This window comes from Schistocerca cancellata, chromosome 1 (genome assembly GCF_023864275.1).
Source record: "Schistocerca cancellata isolate TAMUIC-IGC-003103 chromosome 1, iqSchCanc2.1, whole genome shotgun sequence".
In the NCBI taxonomy this organism is placed as follows: domain Eukaryota; kingdom Metazoa; phylum Arthropoda; class Insecta; order Orthoptera; family Acrididae; genus Schistocerca; species Schistocerca cancellata.
Genome location: NC_064626.1, coordinates 986,374,793 through 986,391,302, shown reverse-complemented (window position 1 = coordinate 986,391,302; position 16,510 = coordinate 986,374,793). Strand labels below are relative to the sequence as shown.

Below are 16,510 nucleotides of genomic sequence, written 5' to 3'. Positions count from 1 at the left end.
TTTTATACCATTAAAACGCTGTTTTTAATAATCTGATTTTCCCATGCCCTGCATGAGGAAATTTTTAGTCCTAGAGGAAAAAAAAAAAAAAAAACGGAACATTCTTTTGCATGAAGTTTAAAGAGCTTTAATTTTGTAGTGGGAAACATTTTTGCTAGATGCTGTAGTTTTCAAAAAAAAAGTTACCATTACATTCCCCCTCCCCTCCCCACCCCTCACTCGCACCCAACTGGTCAGGAATTTTAGTCTGGTTTTCAGGACACTGCCTCCTACCACTATACAAAAATTTGTGGCTACACTTATTTTCTCCCTCAGTCAAAATTTTATGGTTTTCACTGTCTGGGCTAAATGGCTCCCACAAATGTACAGCTACAATAATTATCTACAAACTTTTATCATCTGAAATGTTTCTTAACCAAATACAGTTTCAAAAAACTTTCCTTACATGAAATTCACATTAACACTCACTTCACAAGCCACTGTACAGTACATAGCAATTTTCCCTTCATATCAGGCGTCAAATACAGGGAGAAAAAGGCTATTTACAATTTGTACAGAAACCAGATGGCAGTTATAAGAGTCTAGAGGTACAAAAGGAAAGGAGTAGTTGAGAAGGGATTGAGACAGGGTTGTAGCCTATTCCCGATGTTATTCAATCTGTATATTGAGCAAGCAGTACAGGAAACAAAAATTTGGAGCAGTAATTAAAATCCATGGAGAAGAAATAAAAATTTTGAAGTTTGCCGACGACATTTTAATACTGTCAGAGACAGTGAAGAACCTAAAAGAGCAGTTGAACGGTATGGGCAGTGTCTTCAAGGTAGGATATAAGATGAACATCAACAAAATCAAAACAAGGATAATGGAATGTAGTCAAATTAAATCAGGTGATGCTGAGGGAATTAGATCAGGAAATAAGACACTTAAAGTAGTAAATGAGTTCTGCTATTTGGGGAGCAAAATAATTGATGATGGTCAAAGTAGAGAGGATATAAAATGAAGACTGGCAATGGCAAGGAAAGCGTTTCTGAAGAAGAGAAATTTGTTGACATTGAGTATAGATTTAAGTGTCAGGAAGTCGTTTCTGAAAGTGTTTGTATGGAGTGTAGCCATGTATGGAAGTGAAACGTGGACGATAACTAGTTTAGACAAGAAGAGAATAGAAGCTTTCAAAATGTGGTGCTACAGAATAATGCTGAAGATTAGATGTGAAGATCACGTAACTAATGAGGAGGTACTGAATAAAATTGGGGAAAAAGGGAATTTTTGGGACAACTTGACTACAAGAAGGGACTGGTTGGTAGGACACATTCTGAGGCATCAAGGGATCAGCAATTTAATATTGGAGGCAGCCACGGAGGGTAGGTTGCAGTAGTTACTCAGAGATGAAGGAGCTTGCACAGGATAGAGTAGCATGGAGAGCTACTTCAAACCAAACAACAACAACAACAACACAGTATTACTTGCAAAACCCTTTCCAAACAGCTCTCAGATCCTGCAGGGCAAAGAAGATCACCTAACTTCCTCAGTGTATACTCCACATTTAACACTATGGTAAAATACTGGATGGAATATAACAATATTATGAAAATGATTGTTGCTACTCACCATATAACGGAGGTGCTGAGTCGCAGATAGGCACGACAAAAAGACTGTCAGAAAATGAGCTTTCGGCTGGCACGGCCTTTGGCGGATAAAAACAAAATAAATAAATACCCCCCCCCCCAAACACACACACACACACACACACACACACACACACACACGCACACGCACACGCGCGCGCGTGCGTGCGTAAACAGAACTGACGTGTGTGTTCGTTCTATCTCCGATGAAGGCCTTGTTGGCCAAAAGCTCATTTCCTGACAGTATTTTTGTTGTGCCTATCTGAGACTCAACATCTCCACTACTGGTGAGTAACAACTATCCTTTCCATAATATTGGTAAACATCTCTACTTTTGACATTTGTAGTGTCATTAGTCATCTGAATACATTGTAATCTCTCATGGCTGATGTAGACGAGTCACACTAGCACCATTCAAAGTTACTTTCTCATTGGAGAAACAAGAACGTAAAGTCTTGTCCTCATCTTTTGCAATACGAAACTTATGTGGTTATTTAATTTTATATGCCTGAACAGACATGGCAAATGATTTCAATGCTATTAGGTGTTATGACATACAACTGATAATCTCACGCGACTTCTCTTCACTGATTTACACACATTTGCTTAACTTACAGAAGAGCAGACTGTTGCCACACCAAGTACTGATCCTCAACAAATTATTCACCACCTTCAAACATTTTCAGAATCTGTAACTCAGAAATACAAGCTAACACTAGAAATTACATAAAAGGAACAGCTGTGAACTAATGGATTTCCCAAAAAATCTTGCTAAGATATCCTGCAAAGAAAAAAAAAAAGGGGGGGGGGCAGAGGAGGATAGAACTTTTTTACCCTGAACACTGAAGCAACATCACATAATATTTCAGCTGAGTGAATACTGAACTCATTCGTTATAGTGGCAGTGTAAATTATTAATGATTTATCAATAATCTTATACTCACGTAATTCATGGATTTCTACATCTAAATCTACATTCAAATTCTGCAAGCTACTGTACACAGGATGGATGGCAAATTTATGTATTACAATGGACTGTAATGCTTGTATTAACATTCAGTCGCATCACCATACTAGGTATAGTAGTATTCACTGTCTACTAGGACAGTCTTGGTGTTGCTGATGTTGTTGGCTTTTTAGAAACTGGTCAATCTACAGATTCAAACTTCTACCTGCCAACAATGTGAAGGTGTCAAAATTACATACCAAAGGATATACTTTATGTTTGGGAATAAAAAAGATAGTGCTAGGAGCATGCTGTTTAAAATACTGGAGGGCATACCAACTTACTGCCTAAGAAAACATGTAGCCCTTATTAGTGATAAGTTAAAATAGTTTTATGACAAACTGGTGTGCTACCCAACCACTTTGTGGAATCAATACTCACCAAAGTCTTTGAAATCACCATTTATCAGCAATTGTATGAGTACTTAGAACTGAATAATATGTTAAGCACCTTACAGTTTGGTTGCAGGAAGGACAGGTCAGCTGAATCACTATTAGAACTCTAGGTGAGAGATGTTTTACCAGCATTTGAAGACCATGTTTACACACATCACCACCTGTGATCCACGATAGGCCTTCAAGTTGATACCTCCATTTTGTTCTCTAAACTGGAGCAGTATGATATTTGTAGCAACAGTTTACAAATATTCAAATGATATCTTTATAACAGAAAGTGGGATTGAGTTCTGAGGGTTAACTACTGAATCCACTCAAGGTACAACACTGAGTGGTACAGGAATCAAAAATTGAACCTCTTCTATTCCTTGTACAGACAAATGACTAACCAGACAATATTAGTGAAGAGAGATCTATGCAGATGATATAACTTTTCTTCCTGTAAATCTTGTACTGGAAGACTTTGTAAATGTGAACCTGGTTTATTATTAAATGGGAAAGAGACCCAGAATGTGTGCAGCCTTTCAAAAGCTGTTGATATGCTGAAACTTTACATAATTTTTTAAGAACTATACTTGACAACTAATTAACATGGAACTCTCATGCTGAACATAGAACAATTAGTTTATCATGACTTGATATATTTGCTGAGGAGACTTAAGGCCTGTGTAATTTTAGAACATGCATGAACAGCATATTTTGCATTTTTTTCAATCTACAAAAATGTAGAAGAAGAATGGGTAGCTTTGAGGGATGAAGTAGTGAAGGCAGCAGAGGATCAAGTAGGTAAAAAGAAGAGGGCTAGTAGAAATCCTTGGGTAACAGAAGAAATATTGAATTTAATTGATGACAGGAGAAAAATAAAAATGCAGTAAGTGAAGCAGGCAAAAAGGAATACAAACGTCTCAAAAATGAGATCGACAGGAAGTGCAAAATGGCTAAGCAGGCATGGCTAGAGGACAAATGTAAGGATGTGGAGGCTTATCTCACTAGGGGTAAGATAGATACTGCCTACAGGAAAATTAAAGAGACCTTTGGAGATAAGAGAACCACTTGTATGAACATTAAGAGCTCAGATGGAAACCCAGTTCTAAGCAAAGAAGGGAAAGCAGAAAGGTGGAAGGAGTATATAGAGGGTCTATACAAGGGCGATGTACTTGAGGACAATATTATGGAAATGGAAGAGGATGTAGATGAAGATGAAATGGGAGATACGATACTGCGTGAAGAGTTTGACACAGCACTGAAAGACCTGAGTCGAAACAAGGCCCCTGGAGTAGACAACATTCCATTGGAACTACTGACGGCCTTGGGAGAGCCAGTCCTGACAAAACTCTACCATCTGGTGAGCAAGATGTATGAAACAGGCGAAATACCCTCAGACTTCAAGAAGAATATAATAATTCCAATCCCAAAGAAAGCAGGTGTGGACAGATGTGAAAATTACCGAACAATCAGTTTAATAAGCCACAGCTGCAAAATACTAACACGAATTCTTTACAGACGAATGGAAAAACTAGTAGAAGCCGACCTCGGGGAAGATCAGTTTGGATTCCGTAGAAATACTGGAACACGTGAGGCAATACTGACCTTACGACTTACCTTAGAAGAAAGATTAAGGAAAGGCAAACCTACGTTCCTAGCATTTGTAGACTTAGAGAAAGCTTTTGACAATGTTGACTGGAATACTCTCTTTCAAATTCTGAAGGTGGCAGGGGTAAAATACAGGGAGCGTAAGGCTATTTACAATTTGTATAGAAACCAGATGGCAGTTATAAGAGTCGAGGGGCATGAAAGAGAAGCAGTGGTTGGGAAGGGAGTAAGACAGGGTTGTAGCCTCTCCCCGATGCTATTCAATCTGTATATTGAGCAAGCAGTAAAGGAAACAAAAGAAAAATTCGGAGTAGGTATCAAAATCGTGGAGAAGAAATAAAAACTTTGAGGTTCGCCGATGACATTGTAATTCTGTCAGAGACAGCAAAGGACATGGAAGAGCAGTTGAACGGAATGGATGGTGTCTTGAAGGAGGATATAAGATGAACATCAACAAAAACAAAACGAGGATAATGGAATGTAGTCGAATTATGTCGGGTGATGCTGAGGGTATTAGATTAGGAAATGAGACACTTAAAGTAGTAAAGGAGTATTGCTATTTGGGGAGCAAAATAACTGATGATGGTCGAAGTAGAGAGGATATAAAATGTAGACTGGCAATGGCAAGGAAAGCGTTTTTGAAGAAGAGAAATTTGTTAACATCGAGTATAGATTTAAGTGTCAGGAAGTCATTTCTGAAAGTATTTGTATGGAGTGTAGCCATGTATGGAAGTGAAACATGGACGGTAAATAGTTTGGACAAGAAGAGAATAGAAGCTTTCGAAATGTGGTGCTACAGAAGAATGCTGAAGATTAGATGGGTAGATCACATAACTAATGAAGAAGTATTGAATAGGATTGGGGAGAAGAGAAGTTTGTGGCACAACTTGACCAGAAGAAGGGATCGGTTGGTAGGACATGTTCTGAGGCATCAAGGGATCACCAATTTAGTATTGGAGGGCAGCGTGGAGGGCAAAAATCGTAGGGGGAGACCAAGAGATGAATACACTAAGCAGATTCAGAAAGATGTAGGTTGCAGTAGGTACTGGGAGATGAAGAAGCTTGCACAGGATAGAGTAGCATGGAGAGCTGCATCAAACCAGTCTCAGGACTGAAGACCACAACAACAACAACAACACAAAAATGTAATTGGATGGATAAAAATCTACTCACCAAGTGGCAACAGGAGCAAACACATACAAAAGTTAAGAAAATGTGAAAGCATTCGGAGCCAGTGGCTCCTTCTGCTGGCAAAAAGGTTGAAGGGGCTCTTCTGCCAGAAGAATGAGCCACTGGCTTCCAAAGCTTGTACATTTCCTCAACTTGTGTGTGTTTGCTCTCACCACTGCTTGGTAAGTAGATTTTTATCCGTCTAATTATATCATTTTCAAAAACTGAGAATTCATTCTAAGCCTCTATTCATTAAATATAAGATCAAAACAGTAATTAACGTATATACAAGGTGTGTTCAAAAAGTAAGATGGCTTTATATTTTTACGAAAAAATATTTATTCACCAATATTCATGTTGTCCCCTTCAAAGTAATGCCCCTCAGATACAATACACTTGAGCCAACGTTTCTTCCAATCCTTACAGCACTTCTCATTAGCATTTTTTGGTACAGCCTTGAATACTTCCAGCGATGCAGTTTTTACTTCCTCAATCGTTGAAAATCTTCACCCTTTCCCAGGTCTCTTCAGTTTTGAGAACAGAAAAAAGTCACAAGGGACCAAATCTGGTGAATATAGTGGCCGAGGCATGATTGTCGTGTTGTTTTTGGCCAAAAAATCTCAAAAGCAATGATGAATGAGCAGGTGCACTGTCGTGATGCAAAAGCCAAGAATTGTTTTTCCACAATTCCTGACTTTTTTGAGTACTGCTTCTCACAAATGGCGCAAACGTCAAGGTAATACTCCTTATTGACCATACAGCTTTGAGGTAAAAATTCATGATGCACTACGACAAACAAATCGCAAAAAAACAGTGAGCGAACCTTTGGCAATTGATTGAACTTTCTGTGCTTTTTTCGGTGTTGGCTCTCAGGGAAGCTTCCATTGGGACGACTGGGCTTTGGTTTTGATGTCCTAACCGTAAACCCATGTTTCATCACCAGTTATGACCCTTTTGAGCAAATCAGGATCATCATTGACGTCATTCAAGAGCTCCTGAGCGATGCTCATGCAGTGGTTTTTCTCAGCAAAATTGAGAAGTTTAGGAACAAACTTCGCTGACATACGTCTCATCCCCAAAAAAACTGAAAAAATTGCATGACACGAGCCGACCAATATGCCAACATCCGCAGCAACTTCTCTCACGGTAATTCGACAGTTTTCCAAAACAATTTTCTTCACAGCTTCGACGTTATCATCCGTTGTTGATGTGCTGGGGCGTCCAGAGCGAGGTTCATCATAGGTATCTTCTCTGCCATCTCGGAAGGGCTTGTACCATCAGTAAACATTTATTTTATTAAGAACAGACTCACCGTACGCCACCGTCAACATTTCAGGTGTTTTAGAGCATTTGATTCCATTTTTCACATAAAATTTGATGCAAATTCTTTGCTCCATTTTTTATAATAATCTAAAATCGCCGAGCACGCTAAGAACAAATGAAGTATGCTGTACACTTGAAACTGTGAACATATGGTTGGGAAATGTGTACCCACATAAAAAAAGAGAGATCAACAATCGAATGTACGATGCTTCTGCTTGCGCAATTTGAAAAGTCACCTTACTTTTTGAACAGCCCTCGAATATTTACTGTGTTAATACTTGCTACTTGCTGAACCACTGACCACTGGTGTAAAAAACCAAGGAAATTATTTGCTTTAGTCTACAGTTGCACTTTTATTTTGCCTAATGGCTACCAGTTTTGGTGTCAAGGACCATCATCAGGCCACTCCTTGGTGTGCGGTCATCAAGCTTCTTTCCAAAGTAGGTGTGTCATACATATACACACACACATGCACCTCTCCTAAGTGTAAGCTGAAGTGTTTCTTACCAGCAAATCTATTTTGTTTTTATAGAATAATTCCTTCACAAATCCAATGTTAGTACAACATTGTATAACATATTTATATAGAATTAAATATTAAAAAATATGAATAAGTGAAGTATGCTGATTAAGTATACTCCTCTTATTTACAGCAAATGAGTAGAAAAGAGTTTTCATAAAAATAACTAAATAAGAGAACCAATTTAAAAAAATTGACTGTGGTTTATTAGGGAAATGATTAATTACACAAGTAAACACACATTTTTTGCCCCAATAGCTGAATGAAAACTGGACTGCTCTGAAGTTATGTACACCATTCATCATGCTGTACATATTATAAACAAATGTGTTCATAACATTAACTGAATTTTCCATTGGTGCTTAGCAGAACATAACAACAACATTAAAAAAGAAAAAAATTCCTAATACTTTGAAAAATTAAATTCATCTGGTCTCGAACTGGCTTCTCAGGCCATCTTGTCACTTGCATATGGTCTGAGAAACCAAAAGCCAGTTCGTGACCACATAAATATAATTTTGTAGAGCATTAGAAAGTGTTTTCCTTTTTAATATTAAATTAGTTTATGTCCAATTCATACATTAAATGTTTGAAGTGTTCATAATTTGGCCAACTATCTTGAACCCACTAGTGACATAACAGAAGCTGCAACTGAAAGATTAAGAACATAAGAGGCAGAAAATAGGAGAACAGTCAAATGGAGAGCAAAAATGGTTACAAGAATGAGAAACAATGTTGTTAGTTTGTCAGGACAGATTGCTCGAAAAAAATCTTTGGTAACTATCTCCATAAGGAAAGTAACAAACAGAGAAATGGACACAATTACTTGTAAGTGACCAACAATCATCCCATGGGAGATCAACAACAGATATAACTGTACTTTGATTATAAGGTCAGTCATTCCACATACATAGTTCTTTCCCCAGCAATAATAGTGAAAGGATGCCACAACAACAAAAGATATTCACTGTACTAGGACAAAGGAATACTGACTAAAAAAAAGTTTAGCAGAAAAGGATTTTTAAAAAAGTAATGAGATGTTGAAGAGAGACTTGAACTTAGCACATTCCCATCTAGTTCAGGTAAGAAAGTTTCTAAATGTCTCCTGATTAAAAACAGAAACTTAACGCAATGACGACATATAAAGCATAGTAGTAACTATCCTTGGAAAACACACACACACACACACACACACACACACACACACACACACACACACACAGAGAGAGAGAGAGAGAGAGAGAGAGAGAGAGAGAGACTCTTGCCTCCCAAGAATGCACTACAGTAATAAAAGGAAAATAATTCAACCTGTTTGACGCTGTTGCTGCTGCTGCTGCTGCTGCTGCTGCTGCTGCTGCTGCTGTTGTGGCTGCTGCTGCGAAGAAGCTGTTGTTGAAACCTGAGGTTGGAATGTGGTATCTTGTACTGAGGAAGTAGTTACTGGTGCTGTTGCTGGGGTTTCATTACTGGCAGTTTCACTTTGATCAGACACATTAACTGCAGGTGGTGCACTGGAATTATGAGCTCCGTTAGTGTTATTTGTGCCAGATGACGTAGTACTGATATTTGTCTGGGATGACGCTGTTTGGCGATTTCGGTTATCGCTCCCCCTGTTTGTCATGACATTTATCTGTGCCTGCAGGACAATAATTTACAAATCAATATTATGTAGCAGTTAAATTAACTTACATTTTGTATGATACTACATGATAAGTAAAAAAAGGAGATGTCTGGTATAGGGTAACAACGTCAGGTCACACGTGGTAATTGTATTGCAACATAAAATTTACTAATTCAGTTCCACTTCTTACAATTTGAGAACCTGTTTCAAAGAAATAAGTAATTTTGAACTATTTCCTCTGGAAGTACAGGATTTGAAAATTTGTCACACCCTTTCTTCCAAGATACAGGTCCTTTCTGATCACAATTTGTTCCAGAAAAGAAAACAGCCATGTAACTGCATAAAAAATTACGACAAATAATTTGCTGTAGTAGCAGATGTTTGCTTTTTATTAACTGTATTTGTAACCGGCAGAACTGAGAAAAAATTAGCATGAAATGAGTGAGCAGATTACTGCCAAGAACTGCACTTTCTTGCATTCACAATGAACCAAGGTGGAGCAATGAAGATTTCAAAGTTATGAAGCAAGGAACTATACAGAATGGCACGGGGGGATTATAAAGTAGTACAAAAATAGCTAACAACAGTATTCAAGTTCTTCATTACTACTGCAAATTTAAGCCTTACATGGCATGTTATGATAAAGGCTGTATTTTGTCGTCATAAGAATGGACCTGATGTTAAGAAACACAAACACGATGACTGATCAGCAGTTGTGGCACATGTACACTGGTGGTGTTACTCTCTTGGAAGTAGGTCTTATTTATGTTTTAGATGGCGCATTACTACATTACTAAAAATAAAACTTTCAGATATTCTAATGTACTAACAGTCATCAATATTTTTCTTAATTATACTTTAGCAATGTAGTTTTTCTTTCAAAAATTGTGTACAGCTGAAATCTCTCTCTAAACACTGTAGTCCATTTAAAATTACTTGATAGCTCACATCTGTCACTTGATGCTACTATGTTGCCACATCAGCTACCGCTCGGTTAAAGGCAGATCCTATTGCACTGGAGGCTGTGGCGATGCCACTGCACTACAGCAGTTCTTCAAATTGTGCCGTTACATTTATTTATGTATGGAATGAATTGCAATGATCATTTTCTGCCATCAACAAGTTTGGTTTCACACTATGTCGTATGAAATTTATCTACTGTAGGCCTATCCGCCTATCCTATCTCTATGATTATGTGAAACTGAATCGTATCTTGCGTGATGGGATCCAGTAGTCTTTGGCTAGTGGTATGTATGAAATGTGTGCATTTCATTACCATCATTGTGTGTGTGTGTGTGTGTGTGTGTGTGTGTGTGTGTGTGTGTACGCGCGCGCCTGTATGTATGTGTCACAAGCGGTGACGTGTGAAATGAAAGGGCCAGGGCCAGGATTCGGAATCTGAACACAGCAAGAAAAATGGCAGACCAGGAATTTAAAGTGAATTAACCACTTGTTGTGGCAGTTTGGCAATGGTGAACAGTTCCCTTGTAATGTAGAGCACTCTGGTTGGAGGACAGAATCTCCAACACATGAAGGGTCAACCATCAAGTAATTTTAAACAAAATCTGTTGTATTCTTTCCCAAGTTTATAAAGATAACTCACTTTGAAGTTTTCCGAGAAACTTTATGTACTAAAGTTAAGGCACTTCTGTAACCAAAACGTGTGGCAGAGTCAGTAGCGTTGGAGGTTGATAATCCAGTATTCTGTGCATTCCTGTTTCAAGCCGTGTGGTCTATTTTCTCCATTCAGTTTGAATACCTACATCATTTCCATATACAAATTCATCAAAGATATGCTGTAATACATATCTTATCATTATTCTTGTGAATAATGCACGCCATCTCATTTCAGGGTGTATACGCAGACAAGGAAAAAAAATTCCGAGATTTTTCCTGGATCTCCCAGTTAGAAATACATTTTCCCCTGGGTGAAAATACACTTTTTCCGTGCTAAGTGACAGTATATTTTCTGTTTAAACTGTAAAACTTATCAATCCTTTGAATGGAAATGATTTTATAAAGCAGCGTAGAATTTCTCGACACTTTAGAAAACTAAACTCTGAGGGGGGCGGGGCACGTTTTGGAAAGATCTTTGATGTGCGGCATGTACGATGCATATTTTCGTATTACGAAAGTATAAATTCGAATTCCACCAACAGGAAAAGTTAATGGTTTAAGTTAGTATACATAGTGTTGCTACAAGAAAAGCAAAGCTTTTGCATATAATATTTGTCTCCAAGATTAATAAGCCACAAGAGAAGCTAAACTTTCACATACAATGTTGATCTGTTTGGCGCATGTTACACTTTAAGATACATCACACAAATACGCCAGTAAAATTTTTAATACCGACATAAATCTCTGACCTTGTGGGCTCGAAATTCTTCTAAATGGTTCGTCATCAAAGAGTTGATTCTTAAATGAGAGCAAACACTCTGTAATTTAAGAAATTCATTGAGCATTCTCGCACGTAGTTCATCTTGCGTAAAAGGATATTTACTTTGAAAATAACGCTTTTCCAACCACAATTCGCAATATTTTCCCACAACCTGTTAGAAATAGATTCTTTTCAGCGGTTGCCAGAGAGCTCCAGGTAAGAGGCATCACAGCGCTTGCGCAACTACAGTGACGTAGGAAGCCCGTACATTCATACGTGTAAAATATTAAAAGATCTTACTTGCATTTTGTCATAAAAGAAACAAGACATTAGAGGACACTCAAGAGCATTAGAATTTCGTGAACCATACTAAAACGCATAGTTCACCTTAAAGTGCACATTCGTATGTCCAGATTCCCAATGACATAGGTCTCTAACTGATATTAAGCTTTATGGTGTGGTTTTCAGGACGTAAATTTTCTTGGAATACCAGCACTGTATTCTCTCACGTTTGGTTCTTTATTATGGCGTAATGCCATAAGTGCTAGAAGACGAAAACGTGCATCTGAAATGCAGCGAACAGTTGAAACTAGCCAACAGAGTGGAATTAAACACTTCATTTCAATTAAATTTACTGCCTCACCAGGAAAGTTGAATAAAAGCAGAATTTCTTTAGCAAACCAACAAAATAACTTTATTGTTCTGCAAGGTGATTAATGCTTGACTATCAGAAAGGTGGAAATAAAATAAAATCTGAAACTAACAACATATTTTAACCTTCCATAATTATGTGAATGTATTTTAATTCACTTGATAGTGCCCAGCCACAGAATACCGTTTTGTTTTCATTTGACATGAGAGCAGTAAACAAAGAGGATACAGAAAAGTCACTAAATGTAAACACAGGTCACGTGGGACTACCCACCCCCCACTATAACTCAGACCGCTCTGTACACCAGAACGGGGGGGAAAAAAAAAAAAATTTACTTTTCAAAAATAAGTTCATTTTGTAGCACACATCTTTTTGAAGAGTCTGATACATAAAACATATATATTCAAGAAAAGTAAGACATGTTATCTGGTTTTAAGTGTGCTGAAGTGCAGTGTCACACCTATTCAAACAACAGTCCTATACTGCTTGTCACTGTATTCTGCTCTGTGGAACTCAAATGTTTAAACTGTATTTTGTAATGAATGGCATCAAACTATTTTAGGACACTGGAAATTAAAATAGTCTTGTAGTGCCTCTCCTGCTCCCAGTCGCCCGGTTTGACATCCTACTCCTCTTAAAAATTAAAAATAAATAAATAAATAAATAAATTGCAATTAAAACTGGATGGGATTACTTGTAACCAGGAGAATAAGAACTCTTCAGAAAATCTGGACTCTTTATTGCCTACTAGCTAATAACTTGCTCTTCTGTGTGACATAAAATTAAATGTGGGATACCTAAAACCAGTAAAGACAAGAGACAGTCAAGACAGTACCCATTTCTTCAGTCCTTAGGGCCTAGCGATTTTTCTCTATAATCTTGCTACATCTTTACATGGCGTGCTTTCCTTTCTGTGAAAGAACTATTACCTCATTGAAATTCGTCAAACGTTATGCTACATGAAAAATCAAAATGTCGTCGTCTAACACTGAAAAAGCTGTTACTACAAATAGTACCCAAGACTGGTGTGGTTTCTCCATCTGATTATGTCTATTTTCCCACTGTGTGCTGTATAAAACAAAATAGGCCCTTCTAATATTGCACCAATTATAACACACACCAAATAAGCGAGACTGTTTTGCCACCAATGATCATTTTTATAGTACGACAATATAATTCACAAAGTACCAATACGAAATACCTATTTGGCCTACTACAATCAAAAAGCTTTATGTTAGGAAATAGTTTCACATTTCATTCATATGGTCTAGTTTCTCATGCACAAAACCGAAAAGTAGTAGAACAAAATTTTTGTATAAATTTGGAATCTTCATATTCTTCCATAATTTGTGTGATGTCCCCATTTCTTCTCCTTCCTCATTCTAACAAACAATCTTGTCACCACCAATTCTGTAACTATTCCTACCACTGTCAAGTGATAGGAATTACCGTTACAATTACAGAATTAGTGATGACTCATTCTCCGGTTAACTTTACTAGCCCTGTCACAATCACCGGTTTAATTATCCAGCGATTATTCTCTGATTAGGCATTATTACGTGTTCGTACAATGCGTTTGCTGCGCTACTCCCAGAACGGAACTTAAGCAGCTGATAGCTGGGGACTACAAATGGCCCTGTTTAGTTTAGCAATCTGACCAAAATTTTTCAGTCAGAATTTCACTTTCTTGGTTACACCAAGAAAATAATACATAATCTTTCTTACCTGTTATTCCTGTTAGTCGTTTATTTCCACTCTGGAAGTCTGAATCTATGGATTTCGCTAGTAATTATAACAATGCTGAACATTTGCAAACCGAATCAACCGCATAAACAAGCAGCAGTTGGCATTCACCAGTTCCGCTTTATTCTGTTCAGCTCGTATAGCCCCGTTTCGTTTTACATGCAGGAAAGTTCATTTCTAGATGCGACGAGGATTTCCCTGGGAGCTACATGACGTACACTATTCACACATTCGAAAACAAACTTATAATTCCTTCAGAAATCAACTTAGAATGTGTTCAAAAATGTCCAAAAACCAGCACGGGTGCGTTTCAAAACCATATGAATAATCGATAGACTGATGTGCGCTGAATGCTAGGTGCTTTGTGAAACAAGGTTCTTTTCCTCAAGAATATGAATTTGCCCCCTCCCCCCAAAATTGCCACCCAGTTCAGATACCCCGGTTCTCTTTCCAAATGAAATTAAATCCAATGAGATTCCAGCAAATATGGAAGAATGCTAACTTTAATGTTAACATCAATTTTATTTTGACCGCTCCATACACCACAATCGCTGTGTATGGCACTTTAGATATTTCCCATTGCCTGGAGTGGCATGCTATTTTGTAAGGTACACATGCCCTGCTGTGGGGTGACCAGTATAGAGAATAGATCGTCAGATCAGCATAAAGGGCAAATATTTGTTACGATTTGGGAATGAATTTACAAATTAAATGACATTTGAAGCTTAACTGCTTCTTTGCTTACTTCCTTTTCTGTCTTAACTACAAGAAACTATATAGAGCATAGTTTGAAAAATCATCTAAGTGATCCTCCTGGTTGTGAACTAATAGTACTAGAGACGACTGTTATTCAGGTGGATACCTATCTGAACAGTTCATATCATTTTAAGCAGCAAAGGGTGCGATAGGAAGAGATTCATCACATTGCACAATGAGCAAGGGAAGGGCCTTAACATATTCCAACTATGCTCCATAAATCTTAAATTACTGTTCTTAAAATTACCCAAGATTTTTGAATGTTGGTTTATTTCCTGTAAACACCATTATGATAATGAACTGTATGTATAAAACCATGGAATCCTGGTGCAGAGGTCACTTGTATAAATGGAATGGACCCAAGTTTTCTAAGAAATAAGTTACATTTTTGTAAACACAGTCCTGCACACAAATTCTAATTCTGTGAATTTCCCATCTATGTCTAACATGAAAATTTGCAGACCGTGGGCCACAAAATCATGCCAGACAAATCAATAACCACTGAACATTATTATTTGCTATGAGGATGACAGTGGCCGGCAATTAAGCGTATCCCACAACCGAACTGCAAACCTGTATTGGAATGCCTGCCTGGAGAACTGCAGAATGTTGAATTAGCACGGGACGACACCGCAGACTGCGAGGCGGTGGCTGGCTGAAGTCGCACATGATGTCGCTCATGGCATGATAAGCATGAGACAAGTAATGGAAGACTTCTGATACACCATTAAAAACAGTCTGAGAATCCTGAGCGAGAGTCACCTGAAAATTCAAACAAATTAAATGTTCAAATGTGTGTGAAATCTTATAGGACTTAACTGCTAAGGTCATCAGTCCCTAAGCTTACACACTACTTGACCTAAATTACCCTAAGGACACACACACACACACACACACACACACACACACACACACACACACACACACACATGCCCGAGGAAGGACTCGGGCCTCAGCCGGGACCAGCCGCACAGTCCATGACTGTAGCGCCTTAGACCGCTCGGCTACTCCCGTGTGGCTCAAACAAATTGTTTTCACAACCTCATTGTAATCAGTTGTAAAAATGTGGTAAACAAGGCTAAGTTAGGTACAAACCATTTCCTTCCGCATACATCTTATTAAAATAACATGCAGGAACTAAACGTAAGTGTTGTACTGAAAGGCATGAGCAATCCATTGTTATGGAAATTAATTTTTACTTATTTATCCAAACCATGTACATCACCTTAATCTACAGATTTTTATGTCAGTTTCCGACATACTTATAGTTTCCAAATCTTTATACAGACTTTTTCCAACATTTTACGAGGAAAAAAATACCTTGCATTAGAAGTCTGATCTAGCTGTTTGAAGATACTGACACGGCTTTCTGGATGTCCTCCAATATTTCTAGTGTTGGTCTTGCCGCTCGCTTTCCGCGCAGCCAAAAAGACTGTAGTCAGAGTGCCAAGTCAGGATTGTAGGGAGGGTATGAATAACTTTCCATTTAAAGACCGTGAACATTCTCCTCAGTAACACTAGCAGTACAAGGTCATGCATGATCATGCTGTAGAATGATAATCAGCAGCACATTTTCTTTCTTTTATAAGGAATTTGCTGGCAGTATGAGTCAAAATAAAACACTGGTGTGCGTCATTTTGTAAACATACTTTGTGCTCATGTGACAGAATGTCCCAATGAGTAAACATGTAGAGTAAGTCTGTAGATTGTGATAATGTGTTAATTTTTA

At 37.9% G+C, this 16,510-nt stretch overlaps 1 protein-coding gene across 4 annotated transcripts in view; it reads right to left on the bottom strand.

Annotated features, from left to right (window-relative positions):
* LOC126088528 (large proline-rich protein BAG6-like) overlaps positions 1 to 16,510 on the bottom strand; it is a 252,186-nt gene that overhangs the window by 139,289 nt on the left and 96,387 nt on the right. For 3 of the 4 annotated variants that reach the window (XM_049906697.1, XM_049906715.1, XM_049906706.1), the window contains 2 exons: positions 15,355 to 15,543; positions 8,941 to 9,268 (listed from right to left, as the gene is read on the bottom strand). In XM_049906697.1, the coding sequence (XP_049762654.1) occupies positions 8,941 to 9,268; positions 15,355 to 15,543 (517 nt within the window). The remainder of the gene's footprint in view (positions 1 to 8,940; positions 9,269 to 15,354; positions 15,544 to 16,510) is intronic. The other variant, XM_049906721.1, reaches the window with a different exon arrangement.